The sequence below is a fragment of the Hemiscyllium ocellatum genome, chromosome 42, assembly GCF_020745735.1.
Source record: "Hemiscyllium ocellatum isolate sHemOce1 chromosome 42, sHemOce1.pat.X.cur, whole genome shotgun sequence".
Lineage (NCBI taxonomy): Eukaryota > Metazoa > Chordata > Chondrichthyes > Orectolobiformes > Hemiscylliidae > Hemiscyllium > Hemiscyllium ocellatum.
Genome location: NC_083442.1, coordinates 24,562,617 through 24,580,670, shown reverse-complemented (window position 1 = coordinate 24,580,670; position 18,054 = coordinate 24,562,617). Strand labels below are relative to the sequence as shown.

The window sequence follows — 18,054 nt, the reverse complement described above, 5'->3', positions numbered from 1 at the left end:
ACCAACTGTGGTTAAAACCCATCTGGTTCACCATTGACCTTTAATGAAGCAAGTATGCCATTTTTCCCTGGCCTGGTCTACATGTGACTTCAAACCCTCAGAGATGTGGTTGTCCTCTAGAGAATAACTCAGTCCAAGAGTCGCTGGTGACGGGCAGCGAAAGCCAATCTTGCCGGTGACACCCATATCCCATTAAAGATTTTCTTTTAAAAGCCACCAGGTGGCACTGTAGCTCCACTAAATGCCCTGAACACAATGAGCAATGCCACGGACGATCTACAGCTCCATGCGGTGAGGGCAATTTTCGCAATGAGCAGCTGAAGCAAAACAATTAGGCCTAACTTTTTGTTTTTGCCAAAGAGGAAACAATGTGAATTAAAAAGCTGCAGGAAAGCTGTTCAGTAAAGGGTTGCTGATTTAAAACAGAATGAGGTGAATTTCTTTTCTCACAGAGGATTGTGAGACCCTCTTCCTGAAAAGGCAGAGTCATAGAGTTATAGAGATATACAGCCACTGAAACAGACCCTTTGGTCCAACTCCTCCACGCTGACCAGATATCTGAAATCAATCTCGTCCCATTTACCAGCAATTGGCTCTCTCAACCCTTCCTATTCATATATCCATCCAGATGCCTTTTCAATGTTGTCATTGTACCAGCCTCCACCACTTCCTGCGGCAGCTCATTCCATACATGTACCACCCTCTGCATGAAAAAGTTGCCCCTTAGGTCCCTTTTAAATCTTTTACCTCTCACCTTAAATCTATGCCCTACCATGAGGGAAAAATCGTGACTATTCACCCTCTCCATGCCTGTCATGATTTTATAGACCTCTATAAGGTCACTCCTCAGCCTCCAGCACTCTAGGGAAAACAGCCCCAGCCTATTTAGCCACTCCCTGTAGCACAAACCCTCCAATTGTGGTAACATCCATGTAAATCGTTCCTGAACCCTTTCTAGTTTAAAATGTGTTGCTGGTCAAAGCACAGCAGGCCAGGCAGCATCCCAGGAATAGAGAATTCGACGTTTCGAGCATAAGCCCTTCATCAGGAATAAGAGAGAGCCCTATGCTCGAAACGTCGAATTCTCTATTCCTGAGATGCTGCCTGGCCTGCTGTGCTTTGACCAGCAACACATTTGCAGCTGTGATCTCCAGCATCTGCAGACCTCATTTTTTACCTTTCTAGTTTAACACCATCTTTCCAAAAGTGGGGAGATTTATAATGCAGAAGCAGATAGATCCTTGATATAAGTTGGAGGTGGGTATGGGGAGAGTATCAAAAGTGTAAGTGGGAACACAAATGTTGAGCTTACAATCAGATCAGCCATAGTCTTTTTGAATGGTGGAGCGGGCTGGAAGCGATCTAATGACCCTTTCCTGTTCCCTCTTTGTCTGTTGCCAAAACTTCACAAACTCCTGAAATTACTGACGGTATTCGGTCCTGGGAAACTGGATCAATTTCACTCCATTGCATGTGTGGCTGAGGCGATGGGAGTGGTTTCTCGATTTATGGAAGTCTGACTTAGCGAACTCAGTTCCGTACATGGTTTTAGTGAAGACCTCCAGTGCTTATGAACAGCTGCTTTACATTGAGCTAGATTGTATTCCGAATTACGTACAGATCGACTTGCAACCGAGCACCAGAGTGGAACCCACTGGCGTCCCAGGGGCTGCCTGTATATCAATGTTGCGATCCAATCAGCAAGCTACTGCTATGGTGTGGCCTATAGCAGGGAGGTGATGGCTGAGCAGTATTATCACTGCACTGTTAATCCTGAGGCTCAGGATCTGGAGATCTGAGTTTGAATCCTGCCATGTCAAGTGGCGAACTTTGAATTTAATAACAGAAAATCTGGAATTGAAGAATCCAATAATAACCAGTGTTTGCTTTAAAAACACCCATCTGTTTCATTAATATCCTTTAAGGAAGGAAACAGCCATCCTTACCTGACCTGGCCCACATGTGACTCTAGACCCACAGCGATGTGGTTGACTCTTAATGCCCTCTAGGATGGGCAATTAATGCTGGCCTCGATGGCCCCATCCCATGAATGAATAAAAATAAGCTTGTGGGTGGGTCAGATAGCTAGAATGCTACATTCCACATTTAGCTGCTAATTTCTGAAGCTTGTTTTTGGCTTACTCCACTATTACAATTACTGGGGAGGGATAAGAATGAGGAGGTGGTGGCTGCTTATGTAGTTGAGGTCTAAATTGAGAGGAACTGGAATTAGGGCAATGGACAAGTGGGGGCTACTGTGGTATATCAATGATAATGGTACGCATAAGCATTCTAGTGAGAACTGCGATGATGTCGTCCCTTTAACAAAGTTATTTTGCCTTGGTTTTGTTTTTGAGAGAGGTCGTAAATGTAGAGGAGCTGGTATATCTGAACTGGCGACTTTAATAATGGCAAACAGATCCTGCCTAAGTCAGTAATCAGAGGAGGTCTTTAGGGTTAATCTCTTCAAAAACAGTGGTGCGATGAATGGGGAGTGGCCGGTTCTCCCAGCTCAGGTTTTTATTCTAGTTTCTCAGTTTAAAACTGCTGGGGAAAGAGGTTCCCTGATTCAGCAAAGGCTTTCTGGCTGACTCTCTCTCCAACATCGCTCTCCTGTAAGAACCTGCGTTTGATTTAACCTTTTTTTTTTGCCAAGGGGGTGTTTATGGGGATGTTGCAGGAAATTGGAGCAGCATCCAATTGGAACAAGTTGAAATAGAGTCACTTTTCGGATAGATTAGGTTATTCTACATTCTGTTTTATTTCATTCAGTATTCTGTAAATAAATTCTGTTTTGTTGAAATTCAAGGTGATCAGAGGATTAGATGGGGTAGACAGTGAATGACTTTTTCCTAGGATGATGATGTCAGCATGTACAAGAGGGCATAACTATAGATTGAGGGGTGATAGATTTAAGACAGATATCAGAGGCAGGTTCTCTACACAGAGAGTGGTAAGGGTGTAGAATGCCCTACCTGCTAATGTAGTCAACTCAGCCACATTAAGGAGATTTAAACCATCCTTAGATAAGCATATGAATGATTTTGGGATAGTGTAGGGGGACAAGCTGAGAATAGTTCACAGGTCGGTGCAACAGCAAGGGCCAAAGGGCCCTGTTCTGTGCTGTATTGTTCTATGTTCTATGTTCTAAAACAATGGTTAAACCAGCTGCATTACTCCTGGAATATCCACTCTACACCTGCTTAAAACAACTAGAAAGGTCGGGTCTGGGCCACCTTTTTGAAATGTTTTGAGGGTCTGGCCTGGTCCATAACCTAACGCTCAGTTATCTCTCAGGGATTAATTTGTAGTTAGGGAGGTATAGGTAGGTGTTACTGTTTTCTCCTATCACAGGGAATGTTAAGCAGTTTCCTCCCCACTCTCTGTAACACTCCTTAACTTTAGATGGATTGCATTGCCCTCTGTGGACCTTGCTTGTAAATATTTAATTGCATACATGATTTGTGGTTAGGAAAAATGTTTAAAGATCACGGTGATTTGGTGATGGAAAAGCCATTTGGATCAGTGTGATAGCACCTTCAGATATAAAGAAAAGTAGTGAATGTTAAATGATAGCGTTCTTGTGATGCAGGTGGTAGCGTCCCTTCCCTGGAGTCAGGAGGGTTCAAGTCCCACCTGCTCTAGAGGGGTATAATCCCATCTTTGATTTGATTTGATTTATTATTGGCACATGTACCTAGGTACAGGTTTGCATGCACTACGGACAGATCATCTCATACAAAGAGCATTAGGATAATGGAACAGAGCAAGGAATACCATGTTACAGCTGCAAAGAAGTGCACAGAGAGCGAGATCAACATTCAGTGTAAAATTTGAGAGTGCCATTTGGCAGTCTAATAACAGCAGGGAAGAACCTGTTCTTGAATCTGTTGGTCCGTGTGTTTAAGCTTTTGTATATTTTGCCTGATGGAAGGGATTACAACGGGGGTGGGAGGGGTCATTGATGTCAGCTGCCTTCCCAAGGGAGTGAGAAGTGTAGATGGAGTCAATGGATGGAAGGTTGGCTTTTAGTTTAGACTTAGTTTAGACTTACAGTGTGGAAACAGGCCCTTCGGCCCAACAAGTCCACACCGACCCGCCGAAGCGCAACCCCCTACATTTACCCCTTACCTAACACTATGGGCAATTTAGCATGGCCAATTCACCTGACCCGCACATCTTTGGACCGTGGGAGGAAACCGGAGCACCCGGAGGAAACCCACACAGACACGGGGAGAACATTTGGAAAATGTTTAGAATTATGTCGGATTAAATGAAGTTTGATTCAGTATAAAGGTCAATTGATTTATTTCTATTTCCTGCTTTGGGTGTTAGATGTGGTGCCTTTGTGCACATTTAAATTAGTTCAAGGACCTAAGTTATATGCAACTTTCAATTTGATGAACAACTACACATCAGTGGGAAAGCAGTCACACAAATATATTATGGTTTGTTGGAATACACAGATACTATAGTACAAAAAAAGGCCATGATCTCCACCTCCCCCTCACAACCACCAAGCCCTCTCCCCGTACTTCTAAACGTTCTTCCTTATTGGTTACTGAGCTGGTTCCCTTTGACATGACCGCCTCCATCATACTCTCAGGATCAAGACTCCAACCACTTGAGAGAGCAGCAGCTGAAGTGGATGAATTGCCACCGTCTTCTTGAAAACAACAAGAAATGAGCAATAAATGCCGCCCTTGATTGTGATGTGAGCTTTCCACATCTGAGGCAATAAGACTCTACACGTATCAAATTTCCACAAATGCAGTGATTGAAGACACAGAGGTACTTTGGTTAATGTTTCAATAAGTGTCTCATCTGCCTTCAAGATTCAATGCTTCAGTGGGGCTTGAACATGATCCATTGACAGTGAAGTTGCCAATGCACAGACTAGAGCGTAACAATTAGAAACATTAAGATTTATGGCATGGTAGGTGACCATTCTGCCCAGCATGGCCATGCCCAATGAGAAAGAGCTATCCAAACTAACCCACCTTCCAGCTCTTAGTCCATAGTTCTGTAGGATACACCACCCTCACATTCAAATGTGTACCTTTGTGCTCAAATATTTTTAGGTCATTTGATCTATCACTTTGAACAACACCTGCTGAATATAACTGTACTAAAGTAAGGATGTCTTGTGGTGTGCAGTGGACATTGTCATACCTCACAGCCAAAAACTCCAGCTTCAAGTCCAATCCAGGACTTGACAGCCAAGGACAGTGCAGTCATGACATGGCTAAACAGTTGAGTATCATCTCCCAACACGCATCAATGGCAGGAGGTAAGAGTGGGGGAGATCCTTGATCAGCCATGTGCTGGAAGGAAACTCGAGTCTGTGCCATCAGTACCCACAACTCCAAACCACATGCTACCGTGTATATTGCTGTGGTGGCTAGCAGACTTTTTTTTATCGTATGGAATGTGAGTTGCCCATTTTTTGTATGGCCATCCCTAACTGTCTTTGAACTGACCACCTGACTAGGCCGTGTCAGGGAGCAGTGAAGAGTCAGCCCTACTTGTGGGTCTGGACTCACATGTAGACCAGACCAGGTAAGGACAGCAGATTTCTTTCCCTCGAGGACACAGATACATTTGGCCCTTCATCACCATTCAATATGATTATAACTGATTAAGCTCAGTGACCCACTCCCACTTTCACCCAATACCCCATGATCCCTTTAGCCACCAGGGCCACATCCAGCTCCCCTTGGATATGTTTTAATGAACTGGCCCCAATAGTTTCATGTGGTAGAGAATTCCACAGGTTCACAACTCTCAGTGAAGAAATTCTTCAGTTTAGAATGGCTTACCCCTTATTCTTAGGGTGTGACACCTAGTTCTGGACTTTCCCAACATCAGGAACATTCTTCCCACATCTAGACTGTCCAATCCCATCAGGAGTTTATACGTATCTATGAGATTTCCCCCATCATTCTTCTAAATTCCAGCAAGTAAAAGCCCAGCCCACCCAAATTTTCTTCATACGTCAGTCCTGCCATCTTGGGAATCAGTCTGGTAACCTTTGCTGAATTCCCTCAATAGCAAGAATGTCCTTCCTCAGACTAGGAGACCAACACTGCACAAGTGAAGCAAATGGGTTTTCACAGTAATTACGCAGTAACCGTTAGGTTAGTTTGTCTTAATGCTAGATCTTATGGAATTCAAACTGCACCATCCCTGCCAGAGTAGGATTTGAACCCATGTCTCCAAAGCATTTGGCCTCTTAGCTCTGGACAACCCGCGCATTGAACACGTTACGATGCCACCATGCCCGATATGGAGTGGATTGGTGACAATGCATTCAATTCCCATTGTGGCTGTGCTGGATACTGGAGCTACCTCCTCTCTCATCCAAAGGCCAGGATGTCATGCTATCAGGCTTTGAATAGAGAGCTCGGGAGCAAGATGTAGAACACCTATCTTAATGTAGATGTTGAGGGGTTGAATTAACTGATGCGCCAAAAAAACTGATGCGCCAATAAAATGGGTGGCATGGTGGCTCAGTGGTTAGTGCTCTTGCCTCACAGCACCAGGGACCTGGCTCATTTCCAGCCTCGGGCGAATGTCTGTGTGGAGTTTGCACGTTCTCCCCATGTCTGCGTGGGTTTCCTCCGGATGCTCCAGTTTCCTCCCATGATCCAAAAATGTGCAGTTAGGGTAAATTGGCCATGCTGAGTTGCCCATAGTGTTCAGGGTTGTGTAGGTTAGGGTGGATTGGCCATACTAAATTGTCTATAGCATTCAGGGATGTGTAGATTGGGTGCAGGGGGTAAGGTAGATTAATAGGTTTGGGGAATGAGTCTAGGTGGGTTACTTTTTAGAGGGTCAGTGTGCACTCATTGGGCCAAAGAGCCTGTTTCCAAACTGTAGGGATTCTATGATATATTAAGAAGGGTGGTGGATCAGTCATGTCAAAATCTGCAGTACTTAGTGCTAATCTAAGGATGTCAGATGTTCTTTGTAATTTCAGTATAGCCCATTACACCCATCATCATACATAAAAGTGTCATAGAAGGTAGAAGGTAAGTGTAAAGGGGAAATTGATTATCTGTCAAACAAAAATTCAGATGGATATAACAATAATGTCAGGGCGCTGACTAAGTCGCGCCTCGAGTTCAGAAAATAACAGAAAATAAGGCTTAATGACTGTTTATTTTTAAATGCAGCTGTCCTTTGGAAAAAAAGACAGCTCTAGCAGATAAAAAGATTTCCTTGAGTTCTGAGAACGAAGCAATGCCATAAATCAATAAGTGCGCTGCGAATTCTCTGATGGCTTTATGCACTGAGCAGTTGAGTCATAAGGACTTGTGTTGTTCCTGGTTGGATTCTTCAGTCTGAGATTCACCTAGCTTGTGGTCAGACTGGTCAAGCTGACCTCTGCTACACTTAAGGAAGGGGGGGAGGGGGGAAGTTGACATGAATTTCTCCACCTGATTTTGGTGAGGGCACAAGCGAGCATGAGCTGTGAGCAACATGTGGACACTGGTAACAAGCTAAACACTCTCATTAGCACCAACTTTAAAGTAAAAGAAAATTTGTATTAATTGATGATGATGAGGCTCCCTAACCAAACAGTTCAGAGGAGTTTGGGGAAACATCATAGAATCCCTACATTGCGGAAGCCGGCCATTCAGTCCATACTGACCCTCATAAGAGCATCCCATCTAGACCCATCCCCCTCTCCCTGAAGTTCCCATGGCCAATCCACCTAACCTGTACATTGTTGGAGGAAACCCACGCAGACACAGGGAGGAATGTGCAAATGCCGCATAGCAGCCCCCCCCCCGAGGGTGGAATCGATACCGGGTAGGAGAAAGTGAGGATTGCAGATGCTGGAGATCAGAGCTGAAAATGTGTTGCTGGAAAAGCGCAGCAGGTCAGGCAGCGTCCAAGGAACAGGAGGATCGACCTTTCCGGCATGAGCCCTTCTTCAGGAATCGATACCGGGTCCCTAGCGCTGGGAGGCAGCGGTGCTAACCACTGAGCCACTGTGCTGTCCAAATAATTAGTAATTAGAGACCATCGTTTTCTGTCTGTTCAGATGAACAGAATCTAGATAAACTGTCATTTGGAGGTGCTAGTGTTGAACTGGGAAGTACAAAATTAAAAATCACACAAGAGTGTGGTGCTGGAAAAGCACAGCAGGTCAGGCAGCATCCAAGGAGCAGGAGATCGATGTTTTGGGCATAAGTCTTTTATCAAGAATTCCCTAAATGTCAATTCTCCCGCTCCTTGGATGCTGCCTGACCTGCTGTGCTTTTCCAGCACCACACTCGCCACTCTGACCTCCAGCATCTGCAGTCCTCACTTTCTACTAAAAATCACACAACAGCAGGTTATAATCCAACAAGTTTAATTGGAAGCACTAGCTTTCAGAACCCTGCTCCTTTATCAGGTGGTTGTGGAGTATAAGATTGTAAGACACGCACAATTTATAGCAAAAGTTTACAGTGTGATGTAACTGAAATTATATATTGAAAAAGACTTGGATTGTTTGTTAAGTTTCTCATCTTATAGAATGACCATGTTGGTTTCAGTTCTTTCACATGTAAATTGTAGAACTTTTTTAAAGTAATATTCTCAAGTGTACAATAGACGCCATGTCTGCCCAGGTAATGCATTGAAGGTTCGAGGTGCCTTGTGTAAGGCTATCTGTGCCCAAATGTTCAGACTGATTCTAATCTGAGAAAAGGGATTTATCGAACCTTAAATGGATTCATGCAGTTTTTAAGCAATATAAAATATAATTCTGCCTCATACATTCTGCATTGGAAGGTGCCTAACATCTTGGTCATGTAATTTGAATTTGAGTACGCTCCAAATGAAGTCATTCTTCACTTCAGAGGAGGATAGGAACAGAAATGGGCCATTCCGCCCCTCTATTCTCTTCTGCCATTCAATGAGATCATGGTTGATTTGTGACCTAACTCCACATGTCTGCTCTTGGCACAAATCCCTTAATACCTTTGCTTAACAAAATAATCTCTCAGATTTAATGTTACTAACCGATCACCTGCCATTTCTGGAGGAGAGCTCCAACAGCCTACCATCCTCTGTGTGTAGATGTGTAACATCTCTCTTGAAAGGTTTGGCCTTAATCTCAGACTATGCCATCTAGTTCTGAATCTCCAACCAGTGTAAAAAAAAAGCTTTTCTTTCCCTGTTAACATCTTGAAGACTTTGATCAGATCAGGCCTTAACATTTTAAAATCTTTCGCTCTGGAGACGTTATTTCATTTTAATAGTTGTTAAAATGAATCAGAAACTGAAGAAACGAGTTTCAACCCGTTTAATTGTTACTCATCTTTCTATCTTGCTGTGAGCATCGATGAAGGTTCTGTCAACAGCTTTGCTGTAACCTTATCCCTGGCAGAGTTGAATACAGCAGGACAGCCTGTGCAATGACCACCTGGAGCTCGGCATGTAGTAGGGGCCACAAGTCCTGTCGCTTTGTCAAATGATTAAACGTTAATGACTGCAGTCTGCAGCCCCAGAAAGGAACCACTTGCTTCAGTTGTCAAGTCACCAGCACACAATGTACCATCAACATTGCTTGCTTTGTACTGCGTTTCAATCCTTACCGTTATAAATAAAGTGGAGAACCGAAGCATGATGCCGGGAGTGAGTTTTGCCGCAGTCAAAGGTGACAAATTGCTTCCTGAGAGGCCTCAGCTTCTCAGTGAGGCATCAGAGAGGGCAAAGCTGCAGGAAAAGCCAAATCTTCAGCGAAATGTTTGGTGGCCCAATGTTGTGTGTGGTGGGCGAAGCTTTCAGACGTGTTCCTGCAAGGCAACAACTATCTGCGGCATCAGGAACCTGCATAATTCACCCATTTTGAGAAGGGCAGTAAGAATGAGGGTGAGCAATCAGGGTGGCGAAGACTGCCTTTAAAAGAAAGTGTGTCATAATTTTAGAGGATTCGATCACTGTAAAAGGGAACATTTCCAAATATTGTCCCTGTGACACAAGTTCCTTGTTACAGCAGTTGAGCGTTTTGTTTTCCCAATTACATTTCCCTAAGGTCTCCTCTCATCTTTCCCCTTCATTGATTAAACTCTATTAGAACATAGAACGTTACAGCGCAGTACAGGCCCTTCAGCCCCCGATGTTGCACTGACCTGTGGAACCAATCTGAAGCCTATTTATCCTACACTATTCCATTTTCATCCATATGCTTATCCAATGACCAATTAAATGCCCCTAAAATTGGCGAGTCTACTACTCTTGCAGGCATGCGTTCCACGCTCCTACTACTCTCTGAGTAAAGAAACTATCTCTGACATCTCTCCTATATCTGTCACCCCTCAATTTATAGCTATGTTCCCTTGTGCTAGCCATCACCATCTGAGGAAAAAGGCTCTTCCTGTCCACCCTTTTTAACCTTCAGATTATCTTACACGTCTCAATTAAATCACCTCTCAACCTTCTTCTCTCGAATGAAAACAGCCTCAAGTCCCTCAGCCTTTCCTCGTAAGACCTTCTCCCCGTATCAGGTAACTTCCTGGTAAATCTCCTCTGCACCCTTTTCCAAAGTTTCCACATCCTTCCTATAATGCAGTGACCAGAACTGTACACAGTACTCCAAGTGTGGCTGCGCAAGAGCTTTGTACAGCTGTAGCATAACCTCGTGGCTCCAAAACTCAATCCCTCTACCAATAAAAGCTAACACACCGTATGTCTTCTTAACAACCTTATCAATCTGGGTGGCATCTTTCAGGGATCTATGTACATGGACGCCAAGATCTCTCTGCTCTTCTACACTACCAAGAATCTTAGCATTAGCCCAGTACTCTGCGTTTCTGTTACTCCTTCCAAAGTGAATCACCTCATACTTTCCTGCATTAAACTCCATTTGCTACCTCTCCGCCCAGCTCTGCAGTTTATCTATGGCCCTCTGTAACCTGCAACATTTTTCAGCACTATCCACAACTCCAATGATCTTAATATCATCCACAAATTTACTAACTCATCCTTCTACTCCCTCATCTAGGTTATTTATAAAAATAACAAACAGCGGTGGCCACAAAATGTACCACATTAATCATACCTTTTTTCTCTACTAAGTGATCCATCCACTGCATCACCTCAGCCTCACCTGCCCACTGCCTGGCGTGTTGGCTTTACCTGCTCACACCCCATGGTTTCCCCCCCACATCATCTCAAGATCCTCATGAGTCAAATCATCTCGTGCTTCCTTTAACCAGCCCAGCCTTCAGCTGCCTCAGTTCTCAGTCCCTTTCCGGACTTCCCATTCTTGTTCCATCGCAATTTTAGCAATTTTTTTTAAAAAACGCATCTCTTTGACAAGATTGTTGGTCAGCTCTAACAAGTTTGCTTCTATGTATGACAACAATTTAACTTGTGTCTCACTTTACCCTTCCTTTATCATTTACAGTATTAAACAAATGCAAGTTGCTGTGTTTGGTGGTTCCTGATAGAAGTACTAACATTAATAGTGCAGATTTCAACACGGTAAGTACACTTCTTCATTCCCTGACTTTAGGCTTTATGCACATAGGTAGCAGCCATGTTCTTGTTGAATATCATTTCTAAGTATTGCTGCACTGTAATCATTAACCCTTCAGATAACTGCCATCATAGATCAACAATGTAGAACACAAACAACTTCACCCACAGTTAGATGACTGCATGCTTCTATTGAATTAATAGCGTTGTGTTCAACACAAATAACTTGGAGCGATTTAAAAAGAGCAATACAATCTCTGAGTTCAGGTGACACCTGAATATTCTCACAGTTTACGACAAGAATGGAACCCTCGATTAGATTACAGTCTTGTATTCACTCTCGGGTGTCTATTATTCAGTACAATATTGCAGGTTCCTGAATAAAGAATCTGTTTCAAATAAAACTGACAGCATTAGTTTCAGGCACCAGCGGCTCTCAGCCATCCAGCGTTAGTGCCATCGTGATTTCTGTAGACAGGAGGTTACCACATTGGATGTGAATGAAGGTAGAGGGCCCTTACCTTCTCTTGATACTGCCTCCGAGATGAGTCCAATGACTGGATGAGTGCCGTGGCATGGCCGATGAACATGGCATAGCAGGTGGCGCCCACTATCATGCTGAGCATGGTCAACCAGACATCAGACATGCCAATAGGTGCCTGCTTTCCATACCCGATGCACAGCATGTGGCTCATGGCCTTGAACAGGGCGTAGGTATACTGCTTCGACCAGGTTTCATCCTGCGAAAGAGAGCAAACCGTTAGAGGGCAGCAAGCAAACCCATCGTCACAGATTTGCAACGTGAGTTCAGCAGTGGCCACACTAAATGTGAACAATCTGCATCCCGATATTTCATTTGAGGGGAAGTTGAGAAGGACCACGTTAATGTTCTATTCTGGAAATCCCATCCTCCCTGCAATGCTACAGCAGCTTTAAGAGGAACGAGAGACATATTTTAACCATTCGTTTTCCCTTTCGATTAGATTCCCTACAGTGTGGAAACAGGCCCTATGGCCCAACCAGTCCACACTGACCCTCTGAAGGGTAACCCACCCAGACCCATTTCCCCTCTGACTAATGCACCTAGCACTATGGACAATTTAGCATGGTCAGTTCACCTTTGGACCATGGACGAAATCCACGCAGACACAGGGAGAACGTGCAAACTCCACACAGACAGTCGCCCGAGGCTGGAATTGAACCAGGGACCCTGCAGCTGTGAGGCAGCAGTGCTAGCCACTGAGCCACCGTGCCGCCCCAAATTGCCCCCTTTCCCTTACATTTGTCAATTTCACATTCCACGGTGCAGTCAAAACTTGCATATAGTCACACGCGAAACACTTCAAGAGTATTAGCAAACAAGAGGGGACACCAGGTTACTTCAGGAGATTCTGGGGCAGATGGTCAAAAGCTTGGTCAAAAAGGTTGTTTCGAAGGAGCAGTTTAAACGTTGAAAGAGAGTGAGTTTAGATGGGATTGCAGAGAGTCGGCCGCTGGAGACGTGGTGTCATTGGTGGGAGAAAGGAAAGAGATGTTCACACTCAGGGATTCTTAATGGTGCAAAACGGAAACAAAAATGTCAAAAAAAGTGTGTAAATTAAAGTTTACACATGCGAGAGAATTGGCCCTTTCGACGAAGTGCAGGGGAGAGGCGATGGCCTAATAGTATTATCACTGGACTGTTAATCCAGAGACCCAGGTCACATTCTAGGGATCTGGGTTCAAATTCTGCCACGGCAGATGATGGAATTTGATATTTAATTTAAAAAATCTGGAATGAAGAGTCTAATGAAGACTCTGAATTGCCAATTGTCAGGAAAAGCCCATCTGGTTCACTGATGTCCTCTAGGGGAGCTCAGGTCTGCATGTGACTCATCACTGCCCTCTGGGTATTTAGGCATGGGGCAATAACTGCTGGTCTAGCCAGCGACATGTCCATCCCGTGAATGAATAAAGGAAAGCCACCAATGCTGCCACATCTGCTGGGTTTGACCTAAGTTTGTTTCAGGTATCCAGTACCTGCAGTATTTTGCTTTTATTCAAGGATATAAATGCAAGATTTTTAAAACAAATAAGCACAAACACTCTCCTCAACAATATAGTGATCTTTGTCACCTTTTGTAAGGTCTCCTTGCTAATGGCAATTCATAAGAAAAGAGCAGCATGTGATGTGTTTCACAACATCGCCATGGTATTATTAATAATATATCTTATTAGATTACTTTCAGTGTGGAAATAGGCCCTTCGGCCCAACAAGTCCACACCAACCCTCCAAAGAGCAACCTACCAGATCCATTCCCCTACATGCAACTGAGCATCGCCAATTCACCTAACCTGCATATTTTTGGACTGTGGGAAGAAACCTACGCAGACACGGGGAGAATGTGCAAACGCCACACAGACAGTTGCCTGAGGCAGGAATTGAACCCAGGTCTCCAGTATAGTACTAACCACTGTGCCACCATCAAACTATGCTGCAACTTCCCACTCTATCCTATTCAAAGAAAATGTTGACCAACTGCCTTTTGGCGAAGACAGTGTCCCTTCAACAAATTAAAGTTTATCTACTTCACATTTGATTATTTGCTGGAATATGAAACAATATTTTCCCTTGTGAAGGGACCAGCTACACGCAGTCCAGTGGCTCTGTAGGTGGCGCTATTACCTTGGAACCAAAAATGGTGTGTGTCCATGTCTTACTCCAAGGCCTGAACACCAAAGCAAGGTTGGCATTCCAAGTGTAGTATCAGGAGGTTGATGCACTGTGGAGGTGCTATCTTTTATATGCGATACCTTTCTTGAAAAACTACTGACTTGGAGGAGCCAGGGTTGCACTGGGTGGACAAAATGTAAAAATTACACAACACCAGGTGCTGCTTCTTCATCAGGTAGTTGGCGAAGATAACGAAGCAGCATTTCGAAAGCTAGCGCCTCCAAATAAACCTGTTGGACCATATCCTGGTGTTGTGTGATTTTTACCTTTGAAAATGTACAGAGGAGTTGACCCGAATGCTACTTATCCCTCAATCATTAGATTTTTGGGTCATCACCATATGGCCCTTTGTGGGAGCTTGCTGTCTACTATTCATGTCCTTTTTTTTGCATCGCCATGGTGATTATACTTCAGAAGGGCTTAGTTTGCAGTTGGCATTTTGGAACATCGGAACACATTGAAAATAGGAGCAAGATTAGGCCACTCAGCCCTTCAAACTTGCTCCATCATCCAATTTAATCACATTTGATCATCGAACGGTTTTCACTTTCTCCCATATTCTTTGATCACATTCGTCCTAAGATCAATATCTAACTCCTTCTTGAAAACATTTAATGTGTTGACCTCAACTGCTTCCTGTAGCAGAGAATTCCACAGGCTCCTCACTCTCTGCTTGAAAAAATTTCCCAGTGTTCCTGGAAAGGTGCAATATAAATTCAAGTCTTTTATTCTCCTCTGTTATAAATGTCAACCGTGGTGGATAGTTCCCATCCTATATGTACATTCAAGGCTGAGACACAGACAGATGTTGAATCAGTCAGGGGAATCAAGGATATAAGGATAAAGGAGAGGGGAGCTGAGGATTGTCAGATCAGCTGTGAATCTCATTGAATGGCAGATCAGACTTGATGGGCTGAATGGCCTTCTTCCACTCCTATGATTTATGGTCTTAAGCTCAAGGCCTTTTAAGGTGGATCACCGTGAATTCTAATCTCACCTTTTATTTCAGAGCCTATTCTCTATAATGTGTGCTTTCGAGAATGTTTTCTCCATAACATTTTAGTGAATATAATCCCAACATAAAAAAAATGATACTTGATACTCCTTGACAGCATTGGTGATTTGTTCACAAGTTACGTTTTCTATTCTAAAGCCTCAAGGCATGTTACAACTCCTGTCAATATCAGACATTGCTTTGTCCCTTTGTTAATCAATCCTCTCCTAAGTCAACGCCAGGCTGGCTAAGGGACAAGAGGCAACATGGGCTCGGGCTATGCTCAGTACATCCCCTTTTTGCCAGCCCAAAGGCTACTTGAAAGCTCACTGAGTGAGGAGACATTACAGGAGCATTGTCACGCTCTCTTGTCTGTCTCACAGTGAATCGCTGTTGCAGAATGTTCTACCAGTATCCCACAGAGTGAAAATCGATATCATATTTTGCCATTGCACTTAACTCATGTGTCCAGGACATTGTGACACTTTGCAAGCTCTGAACACTCAATAATCATCACCATCATTATCAAGAATAGTGTACACTTAAATAGCGGACATTTCACACTTCACTCCACTGTACTTGACTGTACCTCTGATGGTTAAATGAGATGTGCATGCATCTACTGCTAATGCCACTGACTGTTGTGAAATGGGGAACATAATCTTCAGAGATAGAGCCAATTGTTAAAAATAAGACGTTCGGTGCACTCTATGATTCATTAATTATCTTTCCAGCTGTCACTTGATTCTTGGAAAATGACCTATTGCTTAAAGAATGTTCTAGACTTCCTGTATAGTTCTATTCATTTACTTCCTTCACTTATGCTCTTAATAGGACGAGGTCACTTAGATTGCCCAACCTAGCGCTTCATCAGCTCCTGGTATCTGTAAATATTGTTGAGTAATTGGATCTGATGGGCATTTCACAACTTGCTAAATAAGGTAAAGACATGTCATTCTATTTCCACAGAAGTATCATGAAGTCTTGTAGTTCTGAGGAAAAGGAACATTGACACAGAGGGTTGAGTTTTATGCTTCCCTGTGTGCGGGCTTACAGGAGAGAAGACCTTTCAGCTTCCATTGGTGCTTCTCTAGTTGCCCACCCACTCATGACCTCAGATTCACAACTACATGGTCTATTCTTAACTTCCCTCTGAAATGGCCTACACAGCCACTCAGCCAAAGGGCAATTAAAGATGGGCATCAAAGCATGGAAGTTCTAGGAAGACCCATGTTCCATGATTTTTATTTCTTTGGCCAAAAATAATCTTCAAATAGACAATTAATTTCCTACAGGAAGAAAGAGAGGACTGCAGATGTTGGAGATCACAGTCAAAAAGGGTGGCGCTGGAAAAGCACAGCAGGACAGGCGGCATCCGAGGAGCAGGAGAATCGATGTTTCTGGCATAAGCCTTTCATACGATTGCAATTTTATAACAGGTGAATGCTTGGAGGTTGGCAATGGGTGAGAAGCCTGGAAGGTTAATATGCTTCAGTTGTGCTCTTTTCCATAAGAGAGACCCTCTTCCCTTGCTCAGCAACCCTCCTCGTTTGTGTCTCTGGTCTGTGCAGGCCAGCTCTCCCCAAGACCTCAACTCATGGCCCCAAAAAGAACCTCACTCAAAATTAAACAAATGAATGATTTTTTGTTGTCACGCATGTTTTCCTGTAAGAAATACTTAGATTAGATTAGATTACTTCCAGTGTGGAAACAGGCCCTTCAGCCCAACAAGTCCACACCGACCCGCTGAAGCGCAACCCACCCATACCCTTACATTTACCCCTACCTAACACTACGGGCAATTTAGCATGGCCAACTCACCTGACCCGCACATCTTTGGACTGTGGGAGGAAACCGGAGCACCCGGAGGAAACCCACGCAGACACGGGGAGAACGTGCAAACTCCACACAGACAGTCGCCTGAGTCGGGAATTGAACCCGGGTCTCAGGCGCTGTGAGGCAGCAGTGCTAACCACTGTGCCACCATGCCGCCCACTAAAATACAATGAAAAGCCACCATGTGGTGCCATTTTGATAGTTTAAGAATAAGAGAAAAGTGAAAAGGTGTTGCTTAAAGAGTACTCCGTTGACGTCTAGGTTCTGCGCTGGCTCAGAGCCACCAACTCCCTACCGCCATCTATGCCAGACCCAACTAATGTCGATGACACCAATCCTTAAACGCCATCTTTTGCGGTTTTGCCGATTTACTTCCACCGCTCCCTGAGCCAGACCCAGCAATGTCGGAGCCTCTTGCTGAGGGCCACCTTGTCAATATTGCCCTTCTGCCCCCGCTGGACCCAACCAACGACAACGTTGCCAAGCTCGGGCGCCATTTCTCACCTCTCGCTCAGTTCCCAGCTCTTCATCGTTGGAGACTGTTGCAGTTCCGGTGATGGCCACTTCTCCCAGTGGTGCTATTGTTGAGACTGGAGAGCTGCTGGTCAAGCTAATTGGAGTTATGAGATTTAGATTCCCTACAGTGTGGAAACAGGACCTTCGGCCCAACAAGTCCACACTAACCCTCCGAAGAGTAACCCACCCAGACCCATTTCCCTCTGACTAATACACTTAACACTATGAGCAATTTAGCATGGCCAATTCACCAACCTGCACATCTTTGGACTGTGGGAGGAAAGGAACAGGAGATTCGACGCTTCGGGCATAAGCCCTTCTGATTCTTTAGATTCCTGAAGAAGGGCTTATGCCCGAAACGTCGAATCTCCTGTTCCTTGGATGCTGCCTGACCTGCTGCGCTTTTCCAGCAACACATTTTCAGCTTTGATCTCCAGCATCGGCAGACCTCACTTTCTCCTGTGGGAGGAAACCGGGGCACCCGGAGGAAACCCACGCAGACACAGGCAGAATATGCAAA

At 44.3% G+C, this 18,054-nt stretch overlaps 1 protein-coding gene across 1 annotated transcript in view; it reads right to left on the bottom strand.

The window, feature by feature from the left end:
- Positions 1–18,054, bottom strand: part of hcn4 (hyperpolarization activated cyclic nucleotide-gated potassium channel 4) — a 541,182-nt gene that overhangs the window by 145,229 nt on the left and 377,899 nt on the right. Inside the window, exon 4 of the mRNA XM_060853670.1 lies at positions 11,997–12,215. Coding sequence (XP_060709653.1) covers positions 11,997–12,215 — 219 coding nt within the window. The remainder of the gene's footprint in view (positions 1–11,996; positions 12,216–18,054) is intronic.